At 37.1% G+C, this 27,625-nt stretch overlaps 1 protein-coding gene across 5 annotated transcripts; it reads right to left on the minus strand.

Annotated features, from left to right (window-relative positions):
* Positions 1-11,138: 11,138 nt before the first annotated feature.
* Positions 11,139-26,920, minus strand: Mtx3 (metaxin 3). 5 transcript variants are annotated; one of them, XR_002484362.3, is made up of 10 exons: positions 26,795-26,920; positions 26,243-26,312; positions 25,790-25,866; positions 24,384-24,476; positions 23,741-23,923; positions 23,519-23,595; positions 22,875-23,032; positions 22,408-22,504; positions 21,540-21,628; positions 17,593-17,652 (listed from the first exon to the last, which is right to left on the minus strand). XR_002484362.3 is itself a non-coding variant. In XM_013360204.4 (9 exons), exons 1-9 carry the CDS (start codon positions 26,873-26,875, stop codon positions 17,542-17,544), a joined length of 939 nt encoding a protein of 312 aa, XP_013215658.1. In that variant the 5' UTR covers positions 26,876-26,920; the 3' UTR covers positions 11,139-17,541. The 5 variants fall into 5 exon arrangements, 4 of the variants coding, with proteins under 4 accessions (XP_013215658.1, XP_077900411.1, XP_013215657.1 ...); XM_013360204.4 differs by lacking the exon at positions 22,408-22,504 and having other exon boundaries at positions 11,139-17,652; XM_078044285.1 differs by lacking the exons at positions 22,408-22,504; positions 24,384-24,476 and having other exon boundaries at positions 11,139-17,652.
* Positions 26,921-27,625: the final 705 nt, after the last annotated feature.

Below are 27,625 nucleotides of genomic sequence, written 5' to 3' on the forward strand. Positions count from 1 at the left end.
TTCCCTATGGTGACACTTCCCCATAGTGGCACTCAACACACTGAATTGCAATAGCAGCTCTACTTATCAGTTTTCTCCAGTGAACGGTAAAATGCCTTCCAGGAGAGCTGTCTAGTTCATATATATATTCCCAAGGATCAGTTCTTTCTAGATGCTCAAAAATTATTCCAAGAATAGATGACTGCAGTTACCTTTAAAACCTGTTTCTCAATTTCCTGATACTAAGTTATGCTCAGGGAGAATCTAATTTGCCCCACTGGAGTTAGCGCCCATCCCTTGTCCAGTGAACTGACCAGGGTGTAAGAGTAGGGATGGAATTTCTTAGAAAGGAGTTGGGAGGGCGGGGTGTGGAAGCAAGGGGTGGCATGCTTATTAGAATTACACAATGTTCTTTATCGAAACAATAAAACTACATTTTATTTTTTAAGACATGCATTGCACATTTGTCCCGACTTCAAACAGCCTCTTCCAATTAGCCCAACATGAAGAGGTAGAACTGTACTTTCCTTTTAACACATAAAATAAAAATTATACGTCACTTCCTAGTCAGTATCAGTCACCCATCCATCCACCCTTCCATTCACAAATATTATTAAGTATCTACTATGTGCATAGCTTTGCGATAGATAGTAGAAAATAAATCAAAACCCCTGGTGTCCTGGTGCTTACTTTAAAAAACAAAAACAAATAGATCATTTTCAATTATAAAATTTAATATGGAAGAAAAGAATAGTGCAATGGGAAAGAATACTGGGGGTGGGGAGAAGATTCTAGGAGTCAAGGAACGCTTCCTGGAAAGCAGAATACATCTAAGCAAAGACCTAGATTCTCTGGGAAGAATGACTGGGAGTAAAGAGTCAGAGGGACGTGGGAGGACAGAGTAGAACTGGGGACTCTATGGATTATGATGAGAGACTCAGCTAAAGGCTAGGATGGTGGCAACTGATGGAAAGAGGTAGACGGCTTCAGGATATTGATTCAGTTCCCTAATTGCACCTCTGATGTATGTAGGGGGTGAATCAGAGGGAGGCGCCAAGCATAACAGGTTAAGCATGTCAACTTTGAAGGTGGAAATTATCTGAGTTTAAACCCAGTGTGACCTTGGACAGATTATTTAACATTATTGTGCCTTGGTTTCCACTTCTACAAAGAAGGTGATAATAACAGTAGCCTACCTCAAAGACTACTATATGTAAAGTTACTAAATATAAAATGTCAGCACATGGCAACCAATGACAGAGGCAGGAGATGGCAAGCAAACCCCGGATAAGCAAGCTTTCCTTTATTCTGCAGCGAAGTCAACCCATCAGGCATGGGAGGGCTCATTTTCTGGGTATGGGAAGGAGGTTACAGAAGGAATCTGGGCTTTATAGTTTACAATGAAGGTGAATTAATCATTGGCTACTGCAGATAGGCGGTTTGGACAGTCAGGTTAAACCTAGTTGTGCAGGTTAGAATTTTTAACTCAGGAAGGCAGTTATAAAAAGTTTTATGCTTGTTGTCATGGGGAAAAGCTCACAACTGGATGTTCACTGCTATCTCTGTTACCTAGAGCTTCACTATTTGCTTTTCTCCTTCCGAGAGTCATCTGCAATGGGAAAGGGTAAAAGTTCAGGGCCCAGCATTTCAGTATTTGCCTCTTTCCTTTAGGACCCATTGTGGTTGGGAAGGTGTAAGTGTTTGCTTTTGGTGAAGATGATGAGAATGAACCTGGGAAGGAATGAAAATTTGCTTTTTCCCTCAGGGCCCATTGTTAAAGTTTGGCTAATTTTCCTCCTTCCTCTCGAGCCATATTGTCCCTCCATTTTTCTTGGGAAGCTATCCAGTAGGAATATTGTTTTCCATAACCCTTCATAAAATATTTCAGATATTATATACATGAAGTTTTCCTTACAAATTGAACTGGAGAGGCAAATTTCCAGGTCTCTGGCTTGAGCAATGGAATGACAAGGGTGACATTTATTGAGAGAGTAAATTTAAAAAAAAAAGGATTTGGATGAAGTAAAGATCAGAGTTAAGTCTGGTAGGGCTGCAGACCTCTGGGACACGGCTTCTTGGACAGGGGTCTGATCTCAGAAGAGATGCCTGAGCGGAGGTGTCAATCTCTGAGACTTCAAAATATAGGCAGTATTTAAAGCCCAGGAAATGGAAAAGACAGGCAAGGGAAAGTTTGCAAAGTGAGTAAGGTGTCAAAACAGGGCCAAGGACTGACCGTGAGTGATCTCAAAGCCAAGGGGAGACGCCAACAACTAGCTCATGTGCAGAGCTGTTTATACATACACATTAGACAAGGGGGAAGAGAAACGTGGCAGAATGTGGGCGTAAGGAATACTGAAGCAAAGAATGTCCCTTCCATTTCTATTTTAATGGGACTTAAAAACTAAATCCCCTGTTTAGTCTCATCTTATTGAATTTGTAAGCTTCTCCTATTACTCCTTAGAGTTTCTTCATCTGAAGATTGAAAAAGAAGTCTAAAGGTAGAAGTCTAGAATATTTGGAGATCAAGGTGGATGTTTGGTAATGAGATTTGTTTGATGGTCAGTCGGCCAGGAAATCTTGTTTACAGTACTGGCAAAATACAACCATCACCCAAACTCTGCTTACCACTTCCTCAGTTACCATCCTGATCCATCCACCATCTTATCTTGGGCTCAGAGGACAGAAGATGAGGCACACTTAGACGAGAACTAGAGAATGTAATATCTTACACTGTAGGATGAGGTGCTTGGACTTGATAACAAGAAGGCACTGTTAAAGGGTACCAAGCAAGGGGGAAGTGTGATCATTTTGTACTTTGGAAAGATTGCTATTGAATGATGTGGAGACTGGGTTGGAAAGGAGAAAACCTGGAAGCTGGGAGACCAGCTGTACATCTACTGCAGTGTGACCCAGGAGGCAAAGCTGGGCTGGGGTGGGGGGTGGGGGGGCAACCATCCCAACTGGAGCAGTAACCCCGGAGAAGAATGGATGGGCGATGGGACTGACGAGCTAGAGAAAGGATATCACCAAGGCTTCTGGCTTGTTTTCTGACTGTTCTTTCCCTTTAAAACATTACATGTTTTCCTAACACACCCTTATACCTCACACAGTACCTTCAACACTTTCTAGAGTGATAACCCTTTAATTTTCAAATATGTTCTCATTCTGTCTCCTGATGAATGCACACAGTCATTAAGTAGCTCAAAGGGAGAATAAAGATGCAGATTTACTTCATGTAGGCTCAGTTCTCTGAGCCCCAGGCCTAGGTAGAGGAAAGAAATTCTATTACCTAAATTACAGAAGCTGAAATTCTTCACAAAGTAGAAAATATACCAGTGACTGACTTGATCTCTGTATCATCTAGCTTCACTCATTATAAAAATATTAATATGCTAGGCCTTGTTTATAAAATAAAATAATGTAGCTCATTATTATGAGGGAAAGGCTGTGGTTCAAATAGCAATTTTTCTGTAAGACATCTTTATTAAACCCATTTGGGTGTCTGATAATGGGGAAGATTTCCTAATGACCTAGCAACAGTGCTTTGCACCTTGACTTGCTTCTCAGCTATACATAGATATACATAAACAAACAGGTGGCTGCTTCCTTGATAGGCACTTGAGAACCCAGGGGAAGGCAGCCAATCCTCTAGATACCTTTCCCAGGCCTGTTATGCTGCTCATAATGATCCTATTCATCATTCGTTTCTTCTCACTTTTCCCAATTCCTCTCTTTCTAGTCTCTCTTGAACCTATTCTTATCAAGTTTGCACCCCAACACTACATCAAAACTGCATGCCAAGGTCCTGGATGGCCGCCATTTTGCTAAATCCAATGGTCACATCTCAGTTCTCATCACACTGTTCCATCCACTGAATTCAATGCAGCCACCATCCTCTCTTAGTACACATTATTCATTTAGTGTCAAGGACAATGCACTTTTAATTTTCCTCCCTCCTCCTTGATCTCAACCTCCCTTGCTGGTTTTTTCCATGATGTTCAAAATGCCCCAGAGCTTACTTTGGTCCTTCTTCTGTTCTCCATAATTTCAACACTTGATAATTTCATCTAGTCTTATGGTATTAAATAACACCTTTATCTTGACAACTCTTCAGTTTGTACCTCCTGGACGCCAGGCTTATATGTCAAACTTAGGTGTCAAACTCAACGTGTCAAAAGGGATTCCTAATCTCTCCTCAAAAGCCATTCTACTTGCCTGTGTGGTGGTGCATGCCTGTGATCCCACCTACTTGGGAGTATGAGGCAGGAGAATCACAAGTTTGAGGCCAGTCCATGAAACTTAGCAAGATTCTAAGGATGTAGCTCAATGGTAGAGCACCTCTGGTCAATTGGCCAGGAAATCTTGTTTACAGTACTGGCAAAATACAACCATCACCGAAACTCTGCTTACCACTTCCTCAGTTACCATCCTGATCCATCTAAGCCATCTTATCTTGGGCTCTAAGTTACTGAACTCCATTTGCCTTCCTGCTCTATCTTCAGCATCTTAAGTAAACCTTTTGAAAAGTAACCAATGGCATCACTTATTTACTCAAAACTTTGCAATGGATCAGAGTTAAAGCAAAGCATTACAAATGCCTGCAAGCTCTCACCTGGTCTGCTCACACCTGTGGCTCATTGGCCTAATTGCTTTCACTCTTCCCTTTGCTCACTCTGCTCCAGAAACCTTGGGCTCCTCACTGTTTTTCAGACAAGCTGTTTGTACCCTCTGCCTAGAATGTTCTTTGTCAGATATCTGGAAGGCCGGGCCCACAGTTCCTTCATGTCTTTGTCCAAATGCCATCTTCATGATGATGAAAATCCTGTCGGATTTTTTTTAATATTTATTTTTTTTGTGTGTAGATGGGCACAACACAATGCCTTTATTTTTATGTGGTGCTGAGGATCAAACTCAGGTCCCGCCCATGCTAGGCAGGCGCTCTACCACTGAACCACAACCCCAGCCCCCTGTCAGATTTAATACCACAGCTTGTGTACCCCAAACCCAACACTCCCAGCCCTCTTAACCTGCTTTACCTTTTTCTTTTTCCATACCATTTATCACTTTCTACTATACTATGTGATATGTTTATTTATTAGTTCATTATTAATTGTGTCCCTCTGCTGGAATCTAAATATCACGAGAGATCTTTGTTATGTTCACTGATATCTCCTGAGCACCAAGAAGAGTGCCTAGAACAAAGGGAGTGCTCAGTAAATATTTGTTGAATGAATGAGTTTTTTAAGTCTTCAGCCACTAGGGACTTGCATATACACAAGTGCTTACTAAGCATCTCCACTTGCATATTAAATAGACAAATATTCAACAAGGCAAATTGGGGACAGGTATTTTAAGGTAAATATTATTGGGAACAAGTGATACATTCAGCTCCAGTCTTCTATCCTGAGTCATTAACATATCCTACAAGTTAGAACTGGAACTACAAGTGAGGTGTCTCGTTTCCAGCTCATTCCTTCCACATACTCTTCACATCAGTGCTCTGGCTCAAAGGGGAACTGGCTTCAGTCAATAGTGCCCTCTCAGGATTTGTCCTTCCCAGAACAATTTGGTCCTCTTCCTTCTCATCCCCATGGCATCCTCAATGTAACCCAACTCCTCAAGCCATGATAACAGGGAAAAAAAGTGGTGTCTCCATTTCTTAAAATATTGGAGGTTCACAAATTAAGCCAATACGACCAATAAGTCCTATTTAGTTCATTGATATCTAGAGGAAACACAAATGATCACTAGACTATGGATAGCAGGAGAGAAGGATGAGGGGCAATAGGAAACCCGAGCAAAGGACTGGGAGTAGAGGTCAACACGAGGGCACTAGCAGAGAGAAGATGGGCACAAATGGAAGAAGCAGAACTCTTCCTGGGACAGTCACCATTAGACACAGCATATTTTTTGCCTAAGCTTAACTTCTGGGCCCCACCAGGCTGCTGACACCGAGGATAGTCTGGTGGACTCCACTCCAAGCAGTCTTGGAAACACCACTGTAGAAGAAATGCTCAGGCAGGTATGTGGCCAGTAATCACCTGGAGCTTTTCTGGAGATTCTGGGCCACTTCTGCATTGCTCTCTACACTGACAAGCCTCTAAACATTAAGATCTACTACAGGGAGGTTGAGCTTTTGTTTCATTAAGTACTGAGCTCTTATCATAATTAATCCTCAAGAAAAATATTTGTTGCACAGCACCAGATTGCTTCAACTTGGTCAAAAAGAAAACAACATGGTAAGCATTGGGCACATAGTGGGCATTGAACAGTCATTAGTTCCTGCTTCCTACCTCTCTCTTATTTTCCTCTAGTATGCTTCCAATCTCCTCCAAAATGACTATTTCCCATGTTTGTCTCTTTCATGGCATATCTGTATTTCTTCTTATTTGGCCCCAGATGTCAGATTGGCTTGCATTACTCCAGGATGAATCATTTGATTTCCTGTCCATGTTCCTAACCTTTCCAGATCCTCTTGTATCATTTCTCAGTCATTCCTGCTGTTTACAATACCTCTCAACTTAAAGCCATCTGCAAATCTCATTAACAAACCACTGACTGACTCCTTCTCCCCCGCGATCACAGGACATGTTGAATAAAACAAGGCCTAACACCAATTCTCTCTTCTCCATTTGAGGCACCACCTCTCTGGGTCATGTTAACTTACTGCCATTTTTATAAAATTTTATTATCACACATGTACTTCTATAGACAAATCTAAATATGCAAATATGTAAAGATCATTTTTAAATTATTCATTTACAAGAAAATGAATGACTTCCTTTAACTAGTCACATTTCCTAGGATACTTAAAATACTTAGCTTAAAAAAATTTACCCTACTTTTCAAGGCTTTTGAAATATAGGTGTTTCATATCCTTTAGCCACTTCAGTTTACAAGGAATCATTTCTTGGTAAATCATTGAAAATAATTCAAATACTTTCATGTTAATGGCAAGCATCTGAGAAATCTACTAGTTTTTCACTGCTGATTCATTGACTCTTAGACTCATCTTTTCCATCTCTGTATCCTGACATACTCAAAATGTTTCCAAATCTTGCTTATTCTTCTTTCCTCAAAAACTTTCTGAATGCCTTCCATGTTCTAAGTGCTGTGCTAAATGCTGGGATACAATAAAGAAGAGTCTTCACCCTTTAGGATTTCTTTGTCCAGCGAAGAGTATGAAGAGAAGTACTACTATTGATCACCTGATATATTCTGGGCCTGTTATGAGTGTTATCCTATCTATACACAACCAAAACCCCATCTTAGAGCTGAGAAAGCAGGGGTTCAGAGAAGTAATTTGACTTTGATGCAGAATATGAATGGACAACTATATTTGACAGTTTTCTATTATTATAACAAAATACCTGGGCTAATCCTTATAAAGGGAAAAAGTTAATTTTGGCTCACAATTTTGGAGGTTTTAGTCCATGATCAGGTGACCCAATTCCTTTGGGTCTGTGGTAAGGCAGCATACCATGGCAAGAGTACATGTCAGAGTATAACTGTTTACCTCATGGCCAGGAAGCAAAAGAGTTTAAGAATATGTAACAAGGACCATTACAAGAGGAACTAACTTCAATGGCCATCACAAAGGAGTGAAATAAAACAATGCTACATGCATAAAATGATATTGCACATAGCCACTAAAAAATTAGGTAGAATATGTAATGATCTATAAGGATTTTCCAAATATTAAGTGAAAAGGCATATTACAGAACAGGATATACTATGAGCTTATAATATATATAGCAGTGTGTGTGTGTGTGTGTGTGTGTGTGTGTGTGTGTGTATAACATAAACTACTAGAGAAATACATAGCAATAACTTAACAGAGGTTATATGTAAGAGGAGGGAATGGGGCTTTTTCTACTGGTATCTTCTAAATTTTTTTAATTTTAAAAAATTCAAATAAATAGAAATGTCCATACATTCAGATTTAGTTATGCCTCTGTATTGCAATAAACAGCACTGTGGACTAGGAGTCAAGAAACTTGCTCAAGATCACCAGTCATGTATTGTATCAAGCCTAGCTTTTTCACTTCAATTTCATTGTCTTGCTACATCCCATTCATCTTCAACCACAGAACCCTGATTATATCATATCTTGAGTAATGTCCTGATGACCTGTCTATTTCAGCCTCTGCTTTTTATCACAAGATTAATTACTCCCATCAAGATGGCTTGCTCTTCCAAACTCTCCAACCTGGCACTCTTACCATACGTAGCAAGCAACCCTCCATTTTTTCAAAGCCTGCTGGCAGGTCGTCCCAAGTTTTCATTACACACTTCTGCTCTGTAAAACCAGATCAAGGTTTACAATGTCTTCAGCATCTCCCAACGGCACACTATTTATTGGTATTTGAATTTGGACAATTCCTTGTTGGGCAGGGACATCCCCACCCTGGCCATCTAAATACCTCCAGGACTTCACTATAACAAAATTACAACCACCCATTAATTTGCAAACACATCTGTGTTTAAGTGCATAATAGAGAACTACCCTTTGATGGGCCCTGGCTAACACACCAATTTCATCTTTGTCTATTATTCTACCATCAGAGAGTTGGATTAAATTTATTGAAATTCTCATTAGGCCACATACTTCTTCAGTGATTAAATTTTTCTGCACATTCTGTTAACATTTGTGTGTATATATGTATACATGTATATATGAGTGTATACGTTATATAGTCTTTTGGTTCAATGAAGGCAGTCTCTACAACTTTATATATACAATCTTCATTTATTATTATTTATTGTTTTGCAAACTGGGAACTGAACTCAATGTCTTATGTGTGTTAGGAAAGAACTCTCTGAGCTACAGCCCTAACCCTTTTTTAATTTTATATATATATTTGTGTGTATTTTTTTTTTGTATTAGTGGATTGAACCCAGAAGTGTTTTACCACTGAGCTACATTACTCAGCCCTTTTATTTTGAGACAGGGTCTTGCTACGTTGCTCAGGCTGGCCTTGAACTTGGCAATTCCCCAGTTTGGTAGAGTCCCCCTGAACCTGAGTCCCTGGCATTATAGGGGTACACTACCATGCCTGGGTTTTTTCTTTTTCTTCTTAACTTCTATATCAACTATATCCACCCATCCTCCACCTTTTTCTAAACCATGAAGCAGTGGTCACTCTGTGAATTGGATGTTATCTACTACATAAAATGTTAATCATGTTTATTAGATTAAAAAGGCAATTTTCCCTCTCATGGAGAAAACTGGGACAACATGTATCAAATTGGGCATAATCTGACAGTCTTCAAAGTCAGTTTGCTTTTTGCATTTCAAATAAGACTTAAATCTGTTTGGTCTTAATTATGAGGTTTGGAAAGTCTCGTCTTTCTTCTATACCAACTTAACTTTTTCAAAATATGAACTCTTCAGACAATCACCTTCCCCCAACTAGGATCTAAGGAATCAATCCTTAATTGTATTTATAAATGCTAAAGCTTCCCTGTTCTTTCCACTCTCTTAAAAAGTGTAATAAATATAATAGTTTCTTTCCCACTTGGAAAAGCACAATTTTTGGAGCCTCGAGTTGGCTGCGTTAGAAATTAGCAATGTCTTTGATGATGCACAGCTGTCTTCATTTCTTAATCGAAGATGTCTAAAGCATTCCAGGAGGCTGACTCATGTACCTGGAGAAAGAGACCATGACTTATTCCTTCTCCTGAAGCTTTTGTCAGATCAAGAAGAGGTTAGTTTCTCCTTTATTGTACAACTAGGAACTTAACTGCAAGATTAGGAACTTAATTACCAGATGACCTGTAGTCCTGACCTTTCTTTCTGATATTTTCTTCACCATCATTTCCTGCTTTATCTCATACATTTGTGTCAAACCTAGGTGCGGCATTTGGTGATCTTACTGTCTCTCCTTTATTTTCCCCCTCCCCCTATAGATATTCATTTAAGATACTAAAATGTCAAAACTTTAGTTTTCCTACCAATCGCTGCCATTTTATGGCAAAGGGAAAACAGAGCATTGTGTTGTAGCCTACCCTTCACTGCAGGACCCAAATTTTGTTATTTATGATACTGGGGATTAAATCAGGCCCTCATGCATACTAGCCAAGTGCTCAACCACAGTACCACATTTCCAGCCCACCCAGGAATTTTTGAGCATGTAAAATAGTCAAAGAAAGCACCAAGTCTGAAGTGGGCAATTAAGAGCACCAAGTCTGAAGTTCCTTATTGAACGGTTCTTAGTTTTGTGACTCCAAATAACCGCCTCTCCTCAAAAGGATTCTATTACTCCACATCAGCAACCCTTCCTTCCTGTTCTTGTATAGAAAGTAGATGATCAAATCTAACCCCCTTCCATCCAGCCAAGGACCTTTTATCTGAAACCCAATAAAATGTGTATTCCTTGGGGACAAAAGTAACAACCAAGATACACACAGCTACTCTTGTGAGAGAAATACTTATATACCTTAACAGTTCTACTTGAAAGAGCTATTTCACTATATGTAAATGATGCTTCAAATAAAAAAAAAATCTACTGGCTAAGACATCTGCTCATAACAGCTATAAATAATAGGATTCTCTATACCCTTAAACACTACCTTATAAACAAAGCAGTAAAGAGATACATATCTTCCCTTCTACCTAAAATCACATATTTTTCTTAGTGTGTCTTCCATTCAATTAAATGGAGTACCTCTGGACTGGCTGGGTGGGCAAAGTGAAAATTAAAAAAAAATAATAAAAAAAAAACTGACAGCACTGAGGAATGAGAAAGTTATAGCCCTGAAAAGTGGTTTGAACATTGAGGTCATACACTAATTAGAAGCTTAGAGAACAGGTCTCCAACCCTACTTTGCATGGGGTGCAAATAGCACAGGTGGTTTCACTACATCCTAGAAAGAATGGATGTAAAAACAATGCCAGTCCTTAGTACTATTTTCAACCACTAAAGTATATTCATGAATATATTCACCTCAAGGAATAGATACTACATTAAGAATGAATAAATGGGGCTAGGGTTATGGCTCAATGGTAGAGTGCCTGCCTAGTACATGTGAGGTACCAGGTTCGATCTCCAGCACCACGAGCACACACAAAACCTAAATAAACAAAATAAAGGTATTGTTTAAAACATATTTAGTTAGCTACAAATAAAAACATTTTTTTAAAAATTAATAAACATTCAGGTGGTTTGAGATTTTATTGAGAAAATAGCTATTTTGACATTATATCCAGTTTCTCATTCATCAGAATAAACTCTTTACAACATCGATCATCATTACCACTTCTGGGTATTTATACATCGTCTCTGAGTGAAATATATTCACACTAGCAAGGCTAGAAATATTGAAATTATGGCCAACATTGTTTATTTTAAGATCACTTATAATGAAACTACAGTAGTTGCACACTAGAACAGATGTTTAGATGTTTACTATACAAAGACAGGCTTGGTTAACCAATAATGCAAACATATATCTCATGTCTTCTTTACTGTCAAACATCCAAAAAGCTAAAGTTACAAACACCTCAAATATCTACTTCAAGATGGCCAGAAATGTGGAAAAGCATTAGCTCCTATTTTACAAAATAAAAAATTAAGTCAAAAGGGGAATAAAGGTCATCTTTATGCATTCAATGTAAAAGTTTGAATATACCCCTTCTTCTTCAAGATAAAGACTCCAGCAATGCAGGAGAAGCAGCAACAGTCCAAAGAGTAAACGGCCAGCCCAGCTTTCTCTGTAGTGCATGACGTGCTGAGGACTGATTCAAACTCTGGCAAGTCATTTTTTGTGATTTCCAAGGATCTGGGATATGTAAACTAAATGATTAAAAGGCATTTCTCTGACTTTGCAAGAGGAAAACTGAAGAAACAGAACAAAGATCCAACTGCTTTTCATGTGGTTAGATGTTCACCATCACATCACAACTCAAAGCCCAAGGGCAAGCTTTTTTAAAAACACATCCAAAACATGAGCTGTATATATTGCAACAAATGAACAGAAAACCAGCCTTATGTCTCATTAGAGATCTGGTTTTATACTTTGAAATGAAATAAAACATATTTAGTTAGCTACCTCAAATTTGAAGTCCAGTGAGGTTTTAACTCTTTAGGACTAGAATCTGCTGAAATGTAATGAAAATACGTGCAAGTGTGCTGCACACACAATCCTCATTTAAGCCATGTTTTCTGTTATAAAACAAAACTTGAAAATATTAAGCTTCCTTTGCCTTGTCATGGTAGCAACCGAATGCTTTCTTACATATATAATAAAAGCCCATTGTCTTCTTTGGCACTTTTAAAGCACACCCGGAAAAGATATGGAAAATTGTTCTGACATTACAAGTTGATTCTGTCTCATGAATGCCTACGAAGTGATTAATTATCTGAAACCACCAGTTCAGACCCCTGGACCGCTATTCCAGGCTGACTGCAACTCTAGGGGAATGGGCTGGACTGACCAGGGTCCCACATGTACCTAAATCACAACCTATCAACACCCAAAGTCACCCTGCTCTCAATTCCATAGTTAAGAAGTTCTGACCCATTTTATCACCGTCACTGGAGGGGCACCCAACATAGAAAGAAACTTCTGCAATGAAAGCAAAACATCAAAAAGACTTAAGTGTATTTCTCAGAACACAAATCCCACAAAACATCTACTTCAACACAAAATCTACATTTAAATAAATTAGGGAAATGATGTATAAAATAGAGGTGCTTAATGGAAATTAAGAAATGCATGTGCAAAAGCACATGTACACAGACACGTACAGTCCCTTTGGACTATGTCTTTAGTAATAAAATAAAACTTGGAAATCTGGAAGATTGAAAAAGTAATTAGCACATCAAAAGCTCTGAAAAGCCTATAGAACTGAACTATGTCTAAAAGAATATTTTCCAAACTTGCTGAGCTAGAGAATTCTCTATTCATATAACAATATATTCTGTCAAAATGCCCCTTTAGGAATTACTTTTCTGATAAAATAAAATTTTATCATGTGTTTTAAAAATATTTTGATTTCAAATTAATAATAATGAGGGCATAGAAAAACTATCTTCTTGCCTTTTGTTTTTTAAAAGAAACTAGTTTATTTTACTCTGATAATCTTCTATTACAACATCTTCCTTTTTACTTACAAACATCCAACTTGATTTTATCCTTCTATTATATCATACCATTGTTCAAGAATGTTAATTCTCAGGTGTGGCAGCACACCCTGTGATCCTAGCTACGTAGGAAGCTGAGGCAGGAGCATCACAAGTACAATGCCAGCCTCTGTAGCTTGGTGAGACACCATCTCAAAATAAAATTTAATAAAAGACTGGGGATGTAGCTTATTGGTAGAGTGCCTCTTAGTTCAGTCCTCAGTACTAAAAAAAGAAATGTTAATTCTCACCAGTAATTTATGGTATACTTTTCTGGAAAAAAAATAATTTTCAAATCCTTTTAAATTCCCCTACCTCAATCACAATTTTCCTAAAGTTCAGAGCTGGTAACCTGGTCTCCTAGCAATCACTATATCCCAACAATAGTTTCTAGGCTAAATTATTTTGCAAACCTTAAAACCAAAAGTTAAAAAAAAAAAAATCCTTACATCTCTGTGAAAATTAGCATTTTGAAGAGCTAATGGAACTTCAATTAAAACTTTGAGAATATTTAGAATTACTGATCTTTGATTTCATGTAAGGATAAGTGTTTCTAAAAATATGTTTAACCAATATGGAAGCATTAAAAAGTAAATATAAATTCCACAGAGCTTAACAATAGCCAAAAATATTTTTTAAAAAAGGCAAAAAATAAAAATTCTTACCGCATCCCAAATTATCTCTGTTGCTCTGCTCAGAATCTCAATTATAAAAATAACCAAACCAAGAAAAAGTCAATTGCTAACTCTCTTTGAGATTAAAACAAAAAGCACACAGACATGTCACTCCTTCATGAAAGGGTAGTCTTAGTGCATTTCTAGTCACGTTGTGTGTCTAGACAATAAATAGAAAACAAAGAACTCCCATGTGAAGAGACTGAAGAACTACTTCAAAATATTTTATCCTCAAATGTGAACAAAAGTACCACAAGGAAAAAAAAAAGTATAATTAGAAACATAAAATCACAAAATTTTTGACATCATAGGGAAAAGAATTTCTTGATTTTAGGTCATTATTTTTTCTCTTTTGATAAGGCAAAGTAGATCTTTTGAAAAACATTTGTTACACACCTGAGTTTTCTTCTTTAAGCCCAAGAATGAAATTAAAATTATGCTTAATTTATATTCTGTATTTATTCATCTGGAGCCAAATACTATGTTTGAAGCATAGAATCTTAAATCACAGTAGATGGTAATCAATTTACTTTAAAAAAAATAAATACTTAGAAGATGTTGCAAAAATTGTAGAACAGAGATAGCCCATGTCCTATCCTTAGCTTCCTGTTTATACTAAAGCACTTTTATTTTGACTTGAAAAGGGTTAAGATTATTGATAGCTTATGAAAAATTGCCCTCCCAATCTAACAGAACAAATCAACGCATATTTTTGAAGGAAGTGCAAAAGAAACTTGCAAATTCAAATATCAATTTCATCATATGAAGCTACCTGAACAAATTGGTTTTCTAAGATACCATCACTGTGACTAGTTTGAGCCTCTTCTTATTTTTTCCCAATTTTATAGACTTCCAAGAATTTTAACTTAGCTCTGTTGAAATATTCCTGTTTCTTCATGTTAATGTATCCTAGCAATATGAAATGGACAGAAATTACAAAAGGAAATAAAAATGCCTGCTTCTGTAAAATCTCTAATCCTCTAGTACTCAAAAAAAATTCAAACATATCTAAATTGAAATTTGATTTGTTAATGCCGACCCTTTGTGAAATCAAAAAAAAAAAAAAAACAGTTTTGGAGAAATGATCATCTTCTTCAATGTCCTTTATGGTTTCTTTGGTGTTGTTTAAGCAATCCATGTTATGGATGACTGTGAAGTTTGTTGATGGAGTGGCTTCAACTTCTGGGAATTATCTAACCAATTTTTCTAATCGTGTATTACTAACAAAAATAAACATAAGCATATTCCCTTTATCACATTATCCTCCACCATCACCTCCAAAATACAGTGGTTCACAGTATTTTATTTAAGGCTGCAGGCCATTTTTCCCAGCAAACTCAAACTTTATTCAAAAATATCCTGAACAGGAAGGTTCTTTATCCATTCTAAAAAATTGTTCCAAAAGTTTCCTATGTGTTTGGCTGGCCCTAAAGATTTTCATGCTCAGATATAGCTTTCTGTCATCTTGTTTGCTTATAGAAAGCTAGCTCAACTAAGTAACCCAACATATAAATTCTTAATTACTAAATCATATTTTGCCTGTTAGGAAAGGTAATGGTCTGGAAGCATAATGGATTATGTAAGGCCACAGGCACGTTCAAAGCAGGGATGACCAAATGGCAAACAAATCGTATTTATAGTCATCCCCTCTACTAAAAAGGATAACTACTTATTATACTAAAATGACCACTTTTGATTAAAATTTAAACACATAAAACATTACAGTACACTTCTTAGTTGAAGTCTGTGTACTATAAGAATATGATCTTCTACATTCTCATAAATATTTAAACACATTTTTCTTCCACATACACATTAGTAATCTTATTGAAAGAACTTATTTAACCCAGCTTTACCTTTTGACTTCATCCATAGAGAAATTTGAAGTTAAATTTACCATTCAATGTTATAATCTGTTATTGCCAATATAGTTTTTTCCTACAAATTTTTAGTTTTTCAAAAAATAATTGTAACTGTCCTGTTTTACATTCGTTTTACAATTGTAAGCCACTTCTAATGCTTTTTGAAAGGTTTAATATAAATCATAATTGAAAACGACTAACCCTGACTAAAGCATAAACAGATGTCTGATTAATGTGCGAAACCATTCTTCTTCAATATACATCAATCCTAGAGAACAATAAAGTTTCATACTCATGATTTTCAATATAAAATATTCATACATATTTCAGATTGCTCCAATCTAATAACCTCCCTTTGAAGATGAACAAAACATACATACACCTCTGTTGGAGAAGCAATGGGAAAATCGGTAGGCACTTTCCCTAAACGCTTCCAAACAGATGAATATGATTGTGAAGACTATCTTGTTTCTCATTCAGTTAAAACTTTCAAGAAAAAATATTTAAAATGACTTAAAGACTCCTGTACAAATAGCTACCTAAAGACAGAATAAATTGGGAGGATGTTGGTCAAACACAGCTGAGCTGCACTCAACTCAAATTAGCCCAGTCTCTTGACAACAAAGCTCATTTTCTTAACATATGGGTTTCTTCAGGACTTGATATGATTTCCTGAGCACCATAGTAATCTTTTAAGACACTAATCAAAAACATGGTCCTATATTTAAAAACCCCAGAAGTGGTTTTAGGACAATAGAAGCACCTCAACCACTAAAATAAGCAAATTTCTATTATAAGTAAAATTACCACACAGCAAATCCTGGAACAGTTCAGCAACCAATAAATAGAAAATAGTCTTTAAAAGCTGCTATTTCTGATTATTCCTTTGGATCCTTCAACTATAGTTAAAATATATGGAAAATAATTGGTTGTCAGAAAGCTCGTGACTACATGATATGCTTCTTATCAAAGAATACTGGCCTGAGTCAAGAATGAACAACTCAGACCAGATGCACAGTGGGTATTTCTATTACCTGGGCCTTGGGCTCCTCCTGAGTAGTGTCTAACAATTGGGCAAGTTTCATTAAGATTTCACAGCCTAACATAAAACAATGACCCACACATTTAGATCTCCTGGAATCAATACAGGAATGAGACAATTAAAGATGTGTTACAAATAAATAGGTCTAAAGCTGCCATATCCACCCAGCAAACTCAAAGAGCCCTTGCTAACCTACACTGAACACAGCAGCAAATACTAATGTTATATTGAAGTGCATATCATCAGATTATATCTAACCATCTTTAATATTTATATATATGGTACTAAACCCTCAGAAGATTAGACTTATGAGAGCATAGTTTAAAAGCACATTCCTCATTGCTTTTTAAAGTTAAATACAGGCTTTTCTGTTGAAGTAATTTATATTTTTTCCTACTTCTTAAAAAAGGCCTAGGATTTCTAAACTGAAGAAAAAAGTCTCAAAGAGCCACATATGTACTCAGACAGGTCAAAGAAGTAACTAAGTTAGTAAATTGAATAAGTTAACTTGAATAACTTAAAAATGCACATTCAGAACAAAATTGTAGTTTTGGTCAGCAACATGTGAATCAAAAGCAAAAATCTGCCAAGGTTAAGGCAGGTTTTTTTTTAATGTACAGTACAATGTGTTCCCCCCCACACCCATAAAGTTCATTAAGCATTCACCTTTATTTAAAATGCAATGCCAAGCTAGAATATAAGCTTACAAATTAAAAATATATAGATAGATGTCATAGAAGTCTCCTTCTGTTTTATAGTCTTCCTTATACCTAGAAATGGTATTTCCCTTTTGCCTTCACACAGTGGATATAAGAGATTACCAAAACAATCAGGACTTTAACCACAAAGCATGACCACTGTCAGGGTGATAGCCGTTGTAAGGAATTACTTTCTTCTTCAGCTGGAGTTAATTTGAGTGTTGGCAGTTTCCGAGGAGGAAGCTGAGGGCTTTGGCGAAGATTGTCATCCATCTGTAGAAGGTACAAAAGATACAACTAAGGCTGTGGCACCACTTACGTGGACTGTGCCCTCCCCATCCAAACTACAGACTAGAAGAACACAGAACCATATGTTTCCTGGACCGCCAGAGAAACCTTTATTTTAACAAATAATCTCTCAAGAATTCTAAATGTCATACCTCAAATACCAGTTGACTCAGTATCTGTAAAAAGCAACATGGCTCATCCTTGATACCATCACAAAATTATAGTAATTCTACAAAATGAATATTCTACTGAACTCAACCATAGCAAGACTTAGTTTAAGAAGTCTTCTAACAGTACAAGTCATATACTAAGTGCCATGGTTTATAAAGTACATTCATGTACAATATCATATTTGATCTTCCTAACACACTGTGAAGAAGAAAAGGCAGACATCATCCTTCTGTGTTTTACAGATTAGAAAAATGAGGCTTGGAAAGGCTAAGTGGTTTTGTCCAGTTCACAAAGCTAGTATCACAGCTGAAACTTGAACCCAGGTCGTCCAACTACAACACAATTGTTTTTTCAACTCTACATTTTTGCCTGACAGCAACCTGTACTGCACTCAGTTCTTTTAAGTTGAGTATGTAGTTCAGGGAAGCTAGGAAAAGGGGCACAAAGGAGGTCAAATTCCTCAGATCCAATCCAGAGGTCTTCCAAATATTGGATCAGTCCTAAGTCTGCCTTTGAGAAACAAATTAATATGGAGCATATTTATAACCAAGAACTCCAAACTTATCCAAGAGAAAGCATATTAGTACTCTTGAAACACTAATATATGGATTATTGAGAATTCAGTCAGACATCAGAAACTATCTTTAATCAGACCACCCCACAAGGTACAAAATTCAGGTTCTGGTGCTGAGTTTACTATCAGTTGAACTTCATAAAAGACCTGAAAGCAGCTGCCTTCAAAACCACAAAACCAGCAGAAAATAGCATCCTTCCACCAACTTCATAGGCAAACTGTTCTAGAATTTTACAAGATGCAGACCATTCAAACTCTCCCTTATCTTCTCAAGATGCTTAAAAAACAAAAATTTTGGCAGAGGTACACAGGGTTTGTAGGAGAAGAAACAAAATAAAAGTTCAACTTTTTAAGTTTTCCAGTGAAAAAAATATTACTAGTGAATTTTTAGATCAATTATGTTAAGATGTCTTTTCTTTCTTGCAAGAACTAGTTCCTCAAGCATGATTTATTTTTAAGCTCTAGATTTTCTGTCCAAATTGTGGACAGTGGCAGCTAACAGGGTTTGTTGTCCTGTCATCCTGTAGCAACCAGTGAATCAGATACAAATGGGTGGGCAGCAAAGGGAGGGGAATGCTGGACTACAATGGGTTAGAAAACTTTCATAAACTGGTGATGACCCAAGATGATTATGTACAAGGTGGTGATGGGCCTCCTGATTTTACCATCTGCATATGCAGGTATTTCATAGGTCCCTTTTCATGTCTGTCCTGAATCCACCACACAGAAATGGAAACTCCACCAGATAGCCTTCTTCTAGTAGACAGTGATCTTTCCTTTATCCCCACTTAACACTTCATCTATTTGCTCTCATGAGATTTACTGAACTGTGCAAAGAATTGATCAGACCTAGCTTTAACTTCAAATACACCAAAACTTCAATAATAATAGCACTTGTAATTTTACTATCCAGTTTTATTCACTTCTCAAATTACAACACACAAAATACTACAAGAAGAAAAAGAAGGTCATCCCAGAGAATGACAGTGATAAACCTAATTGCTACTACTCCAGTAATAGACATAATCTCATCCATGAGCTAGGCAGTGACTACTTGGGGGTAACTACAAAGCTCATGCTGAAGTCTTATTTCCAGGGTTCAAGTGCGCTCTCAATTTTTTGCCAGCTGAATGACCTCGGGCAAGCAACATAAGCTACTCTCAAAGCTTCAGTATCCTCATCTGTAAAATGGGGACAATAACAGTATCTGCACAAAGAATCTACTGTGAGTTTTAAAATCAGAAGTTTCTCAAAAGAATAAACACAAATGGTCAACAAATGGTGCTTGTAATATGGAAAAAAATGTTCACCATTTCCAGCAATCACGGAAACACAGATCAAAACAACACTAAGATTTCATTACACTCCAGACAGAATGTTAATTATCAAGAACACAAATAATAAATGCTGGCAAGGATGTGGGGAAAAGGTACACTGACGTGCTGTTGGTGAAACTGCAAATTAGTACAACCACTCTGGAAAGCAGTGGAACCACCATATGACCCAGTTATCCCACTCCTTGGTATTTATCCAAAAAAACTAAAATCAGCATCTATAGTGATGCAGCCACTTCAATGTTTGTAGCAGCACAATTCACAATAGTCAAATTATAAAATCAACCAGATGCCTGTCAAAAGATCAAGAAAATGTCATCTATACACACAATGGAGTTCTACTCCGTCATAAAGAAGAATGAAAAAATGGCATTTGCCAGTAAGTGAACAAAAATGGAGAAAATCATGCTAAGTGAAATAAGCTGGACTCCAAAACTCAAGGGTCAAATATTTTTTCCCATATGTGGAAGCTAGAACAAAATAAAGGAAAAAAGTGATGTGGGGCAGGAGTAGATATCATAAATATATTGGGAAGATCAGTGAAGCAAGAGGAAAAGGAGGGAGGAAGGAAGGGAAAGGGGACAAAATACGGAATAATTTAACAAAATAATGCCATATGCATACATAAATGTAGCAAAGAGAATTTCATATACATATGTACACTAGAAAGTATCAATCAAAAATAAATAAAAAAGGAGTGAAAAGAATATCAGTAAAGGAGAGAGACTAAAGGGAGGTAGGAAGGAAAAGTTGGGGTGGGAGGGGATAGAAACTGTTCAATATATTTAAAGGTACAATGTTTAGGCCTCTCTTTCTTAAATTTAAAAATGGCATTCATCTTCAAAGTTCTGCAAAATAAACCAGTATAATCTTTGTACTTAGAAAAAAATGCACATAAGCACAGAGAAGATGCCAAATTCTCACAATTCCATCCACAATAACTGTGTCATCCTCGCCCTTTTTTATTAATAAATGCCTATATCTGTTGTTACAAAAATAAGTCATGATTAGTACATGATGGTAGATGAAAAAGAGATAAACCATTCTATGCTTATGGTATCATGGTATTTGTTAGACCCTGGAAACTGTTAGCCAGTGTTATGAGGCCTCAGTGTCCTTGAAAAAAATGAAGTATTATTTACTCACAAAAGAAAAAAGTGAGTTCATCAGACACTTGGGGGAAAAAATGTGCAACCTTTGCGTACTTTTCCAATTAGAATCACTCTTGAAGTTTACATTGCTGGTTCTCTCCCTTACCTGTTTTTCAATATCTCTTTCACAAAATGAATACCTCAAAGAGGGAAAACATATACACTGGTGAAACACTGTAGACTACATTCAGAACAGAGAAGGACAAGAAGGAGAAAAACTAACACAGATCATGTGCAAGAAAGAAAAAGACATCATGGTGCTTGCAATAAGAAAATATATGTACTAGTCCAGGTGAATATAATCCTCAGGACAGAGAAAGGCAGACAAACAAGCAAGAACTGCTTTTGGTTTTGTTTCTTTTTTAAAGTCAAGCTTTTGGGTCTTCTAGCTTGATATGTACAAATTGTGTGGTAAAAATAAACATAATAGTGTTATCTGATCTTTCCCCATAGTAAATAGGCCACTATAGGCTCTAAAACACTGTATTATATACAATTTTAGTAAAAGTATATTTAAACAGTTTTCTATAAACTCTTTAAAAAATTTCAAGGGTAAAGTTAACGCATCACCCAAATTACAACATTGACCACAGAATGGAAAATACTAAACAACTGTAAAATAATCATTGAAGTAAACTTGACCTTTTCAATCAAATTGGATTCCTTATTTACAAGTTGTGTGAGTTTCTGCAGATTTGCATCTACTGTTTCTTGTCCAGCTGGAGAGATGCCTATGAAGCCAGGGCAGAAATCAGAGAAAGACAGGAAATTTTGAAAGCCTTTAAAGCAGTTTATATTAAAAGAATTTTGAATCTACCCACCCTCCCAAGTGCCTCACCCTCCAAAAATAAAAGACAAAGAGAAAAATCATTCTAGATTCAAAAGCAAAGTTAGGAAGAATAGTAATGCTCCAAACCAAACCCTCAACAAAGGAACTAAAATTTCTCCAAATAGAAGACACTGTGAGCCAAGTGATATGCAGCCAGCCACAGCAGTAATTAGTAAAAGCACAGCAGTCCATATTTCCTTTTGAAATTTAAGTTGGACCTTTTCTTCACCCTTTCAAATAGATCTTTGGTCACAACTATTTGGAAAGCTTTCTGAACCAGTGACTTCCAAATAGCTGCTCACAAGGCACCCAAAATATTTAAAGGGCCTTTAAAAACTACAGCTTTCTGGGATTAGTCCCTAGGTGATTCTAATGTAATAAGTCTAGAAGAGGACAAGATTTTTATTTGTTGTTAGGCAGGTTTGCTAACCTCTGCTTCAAAGTAACAAGGTTGAATGTTAGTTAGCTTCAAGACTCTCAACCACTAATCCCACCCTAGGTACAAAGCACATCAAAAATAAACTTCCACCTATGCCATCTGTCTTTATAACTTTTACTTCTTAAAAGGGCGATTTCAGCCAGCTCTCCCAATACAAATTTAGTACCACAATCACTTAAGCACAAGGCCCCACACTCAAAAGAATTGAATCTTAAGTGACAGGTTCCCTCTACTTACTATACCTCCAGTTTGATGCAATGATTTTTCAAGTACTGGAATCATGGGAGTGCACCTCACCAAAATCAATCTGCTACTAATTTCTGTTCACACAGGAAAATGCTAGAAGCAGGTAAAAATCATTTAAAGTAATTGTGCATTTGCATTAGAATAAATACTATTTTTTTAAGCAGGGACTTAATACTTATCATTTAATCTTCCAGAATAAAATGTTACCACTTCAAAGGGTAACATTTAAAGAGACAAGAAATATATGAAATCATGAGGAATACAAAATAAATGCCTATTTCTCTATTTTGTGAAGGAAATGAAATTGGGAAAATGCTACTTCTTGAAGTGTGTAAACCAGTATTTATAGACAATGTACACTTTTTTTTTATTAAAATAAGAAAAAAGCTTTGCTTATGCACCCCCAGGAAAATATGTCCATACTCTATGCAAACAAATATTAGATGAAGAAGAAACAGCTTACCTCCAAGATTAAGCCTAAAGTAACTGTTTAGGATATCATCACAAAAGCGACACAGGTTGGACAGCTGTTTCAGATGTTCTTGTAACTGAACTTTAGGAAACCGTACTTTGTAAAGAGGTGCAAGAAAACCAAACACATAGGCATCCAAGGTAGAAGGCCTAGAAATAAATTAAGAATTTTTAAAAAAAATACATAAGAAAATATTAATTGGGATTGTGTTTAAAATTTTTTCAAATATTTGTTAAGTATGACGTATATAACATTGTTTTAAAAACCTCTACTACCAATTTTAGTTTATTAAGATGATACAACAAGAATTTTGCCCTTTACATAGTTTTTTAAATACTCCGTTTTATTTAGAAGAAAATAAACTTGTAAATTACAGATATTTTTACTCACAAGTGTTAAATAGACAGGAGATAGAGTGGGAACAATTGTTTATGTTTTACATTCACTTATATAACATATTAAGCCAATGTTTGATTACTACTGATAGAAAAAGTTTTCTGTAATAAAAACCCATTAAAATCTCTCTTTTTGAAAAAGTGACTCATATTTGGAGGGAATAGGGAGACTTGCTCTAAATAACTGCTCTCTGACCATATATACACAAAATGTCAATATTTCTAAGGGCATGTACTCACGTATCTCCAAAGAAAAACTGAGATGTTCCCAATCTGTTTGACAGAAGATTTAGGCACTCTTTGGCATCTCTGTATATCTAATAAAAATGAAATTAGATCTCAAAAGTAGGAATGATGCTCTGAAACTGCTCTTGAGATAGCATCTCTAGGTAAGTCCCTCTGTGTTCTCTCTCCTATCCCTTCCCTGGGGATCCCTCACTTGGAGAATAATCCAGACCATACCTGAGCTTCTACTTCTTGGACACGGTAGAGGGGAGGTTCTCCTTTTGTCAGGAGAATTCTATTCAATGCCCCTCTGGACATCCTTCCAGGTAGAATCAAACTCAAGGGAAAAGGAATTCGTGAAGCAAACCATGGCTTTGTTACAGTAAAGTAATTGTCACTCTCAACCCAGAATGTGTGAAGCTGCAAAAGGAGAGAGAAAACATTCCAATGATGTCCTTTAACAAGAAAGATAAATCAATCATATGTGAGTTTTTCATAAATATCTATTAAATGACTTCATACCAGTTAGAATGCCTCAAGATAAAACAAAATTTTTAATGTGTTTGTTTCTGCTAATATCCCGAGAACCGGGAACACGGCCTAGCACATTGTAAGTGCTCAGTAAGTATGTGCTGAATGATGAATTACAATTCAACCAATTCTATGCATGGAATAAAAAGTTTCATCTCCCACAAAGAATTTTCATTTCCAAAATGATATAATCTTTCATTTTGATGTATCATATACTTGTTTAATAAGAAAGAATTAATATTAAAACAAATGAAATTCCATTAAGACCTTTTCATTGTTTTCCTTCTAAACAAACTGAAAATATTTTCAATTAAGCCACCAAAACACTGTAATATTCGTGAATGCTCACCACAGCAGGGAGAAGCTTCTCTTCAAGGAGAGCAATATAAGCCAGTGTATCTGCCCCTTGCTTTGCTGACAGTTCATAATCAGCATTATATTTCTATTAAAAAATAAAACCAAAGAACCTCAGAAGTTAAAGAACATCCCAAGGATGGCTAAACAAATTAGGATACCTATTCTTTTCCTCATAAGTGGCAAACATGACATTAAAAGGGAAAGAGAAATATAAACACAGTAAAACTGTTGCTTAATGCATATAAGGTTCTCAGCACTATATCATGAAAACTATAAATAGTTATGATTTTATATATTAATATTATTTTAATACTTGTTAATGACCTAGTTCGGAACATAGAAGTTAATACAAAGTTAATAAACAAAAGTGAGTATTATTATCAAAAAGAAAAAAAATCCACTTGGTTTAATTTTTCTCCATGAAAAAAGATAGGAAATCTTCAAATTTAGAAAAAAACTGTATTAACTCAGATTTTTTTTTTAAAATATTGGCAAACCCAATTATAAACTTCTGCACTTACATAAATCTTCCCATGTTTAAACATTTTGGATACATTACTTAAATATTTACATGTTCAAACATTTTAGTTATATTGTTTAATTAAACATTTAACATTATCCAATAAGTGCTTTAAGAAATAAATAACTGCAGCTGGGGTTATAGCTCAGTGGTAGAACACTTGCCTCACACATGTGAGGCACTGGGTTCCATCCTCAGAACCACATAAAAATAAATAAATAAAGATATTGGGTCCATCTTAAGAAAAAATTTAAAAAAACAAAAAGCAATAAACAATTGCTATTTGGTGGAAACTCAGATATTATATCCAGCTTAAAATGTGTAGCAACTATGTGACTAAACTGTGTAATTGTGAAAACACCCAAATTGAATTCTCTTATATATAAATTTCAATAAAGTCCAGCAAAGTATATGAAAATATTTACTGTCTAGCACCATGGCACCTGCAGGCCCATAAACCCAGGCACTAGGGAAGCTACAGCAGGAGGATGGCAAGTTCCAGGCCAGTCTGGGCAACCTAGAGAGACCCTATTTTAAAATACAAAAAAATTTAAAAGGGCTAGGAATATAGTGGTAAAGCAACCCTGGGTTCAATCCCTGATACACAAAGAAAGAAAATATATAATTTCTAGACAGATAAAAAGAAAAGAAAGAAAATATATATTGTCTGGACCTCACCTTATGATTTTCAAATTACAGTAAAGCTCATGGTTGACAGCAGTGATTCTCAACTTTATTTTTTGTTAAATCCCAGGTATCACCAATTATCTAATCAATTGCAAAAAACAAAAAAACTTCTACACTTTACAATGTTTCTTCTTGCTGTAGTTTAAGTAACACCCAGGAATCTATAATCTTCTTCAAAAAGAACCACCCACCTGTTTTCTTAAAAAGTTTAGTATTTTTGCCGGCTGAGAAACAGTGTTGTCTTCAGTTGTCAAAATTGGCACATCACCTACAATTCAAAAAAAGTTGACATACAAAAAAACCATTGTGTTTTCTTTTGACTAGATTCCAATACCCTAATAGCTACACTAATTGCACATTTACAGGGGGTGGGGTGGAATTAGTAAGTACGCTTTAGTTTTTTGCAATTTCACAAAAAGCAGTTCTAAAGAACATTTTCATTTCTCATAATTTCCACTGATTTGGCTTGAACTTTGAGTTATTACTCAGAATGATCAAACCATAAGCAACACACTGCCAAGGTCATGGTAAGAATAAACTAAACCCCCAAGGAACTGTAGGACCATATGCTTCATGACATTAAATGAAAGGGGAAAAATAATTTTTTAAGGGGAGAAAGGGTTGTCTAAAAGTTTACACTGTACCTCTTGAACCTCTCCAGGTGTTATCTATGAAATTGACTTTCAAGGGTGCACCAGAAAATTTGGCATAAGCCTGAAACAGAGTTTGCAATAAAACATTTTAGACTGAGGACGTAATGCAAATCTGCACAGCAGCTTTACTCCACAGTCCCGTCCCCCAAGGCAAGAAGGCGCCTGCTTGACACAGAGGCCGAGTCCCTCCCAGTGATCTCAAGTCCGGGACGCGCGCACCAGCCACCCGGCATTCGCGAACCTTGTTCCCCAAAAGGTCCCGGGGATGCGGAGCGCAGCAGGCTTTCACGGCACGGCCCAGACAGCTTTGCAAAGCTAAGAAAACTCGCAGCCAAGCAGGAAGCCATGATGCTCCCGCCGGGCCACCGCGGGGTCACAAGGCCAGTTTGTGACTTGTCCACCGAAGTGAGCCCAAAACAAGTGCAGTGAGCAGCGCCCGGGCCCGCCACGATCCCGCAGCGCCGCAGAGAACCGCGTCAGGCTGGCCTCTCGCCTCTGGCCCCGCCCCTGCTTCCCGCGCCCTGGCCCGCGAGGCGGCCTCACCATCACCACCAGGGACTCGCTGTGGACGGAGGGGAGCCCCCAGCCGCCTCCCCAGCAACTGAGCTCCAAGGGGGCCGCCATCTTGCCGGGGCCGACCTTTACCACCCGGAAGTACTTTTGTCGCCCACTTTCCGGCACGTGGAGACGCGGGGGCGGGACGAGAGACAGAAGGGACAATTTGGGGTACTAGAAAAAGGTGGAAAGGACCCCTGAAGAAGTAAAAGCCCACTTGGCAGCTCGGTGTGAGGGTGGAGCGTCCGGGGTCTTCAGTCAAACAGAGTCAGCATTTATTCCTCAAGAAATAATGATGGCTGCTGTGGGCCAAACCTGTGGACAGTACTGTGCTGGGCTGAAGAGTGTTTAAAGTGGTGACAGGGGGAAAGAACTCAGCACACTATAAGGACTTTGTTCAGTCCTTCCCCACATATATTGGGCCTCTGTCTGTCTTCATCCTCAGTCTCAGTTGTCATCCTTATATCCCAACTTCCTTAAAAGCAATCCTATTTTGCAATTTATCAGGTGAATTCTGCCTGCCTTCAGTGGTACCCCTTCCATCGGGAATATCATTCTTCTCTCTTAAACTGATCCCTCAAAAATGAGCTTGACTTTCACGCTCCTTGGGAAGTCTTTACACAGGAACTTCTTTGGGGTTCCAACAACTGCTTGTCTATACTTGAATTGTAGCTTCTAGCCACAGTTACTGATCTTTGGCTTTCCACTGTTCAGAAGCTCTTTGAGGACATAGTAGCGTCTTGTTTATTTACAAGAGCTGGCTTCGTAGGTGTGGGACCAGTGGAGTTACACAAGGCCCTGTGCTGAGAAGGTTTCTCA

Source organism: Ictidomys tridecemlineatus, chromosome 1 (genome assembly GCF_052094955.1).
Source record: "Ictidomys tridecemlineatus isolate mIctTri1 chromosome 1, mIctTri1.hap1, whole genome shotgun sequence".
NCBI classification, from domain to species: domain Eukaryota; kingdom Metazoa; phylum Chordata; class Mammalia; order Rodentia; family Sciuridae; genus Ictidomys; species Ictidomys tridecemlineatus.

Bases quoted from the DNA above. Each gene is read 5' to 3' on its own strand.
- Mtx3 (XM_013360204.4), bottom strand. From the start codon at position 26,875: ATGGCGGCCCCCTTGGAGCTCAGTTGCTGGGGAGGCGGCTGGGGGCTC. The intron at 26,313-26,794 runs GTGAGGCCGCCT...ACTCTGTTTCAG, and splicing joins GCGAGTCCCTGGTGGTGATG to GCTTATGCCAAATTTTCTGG. The intron at 25,867-26,242 runs GTACAGTGTAAA...TTTGAATTGTAG, and splicing joins CACCTGGAGAGGTTCAAGAG to GTGATGTGCCAATTTTGACA.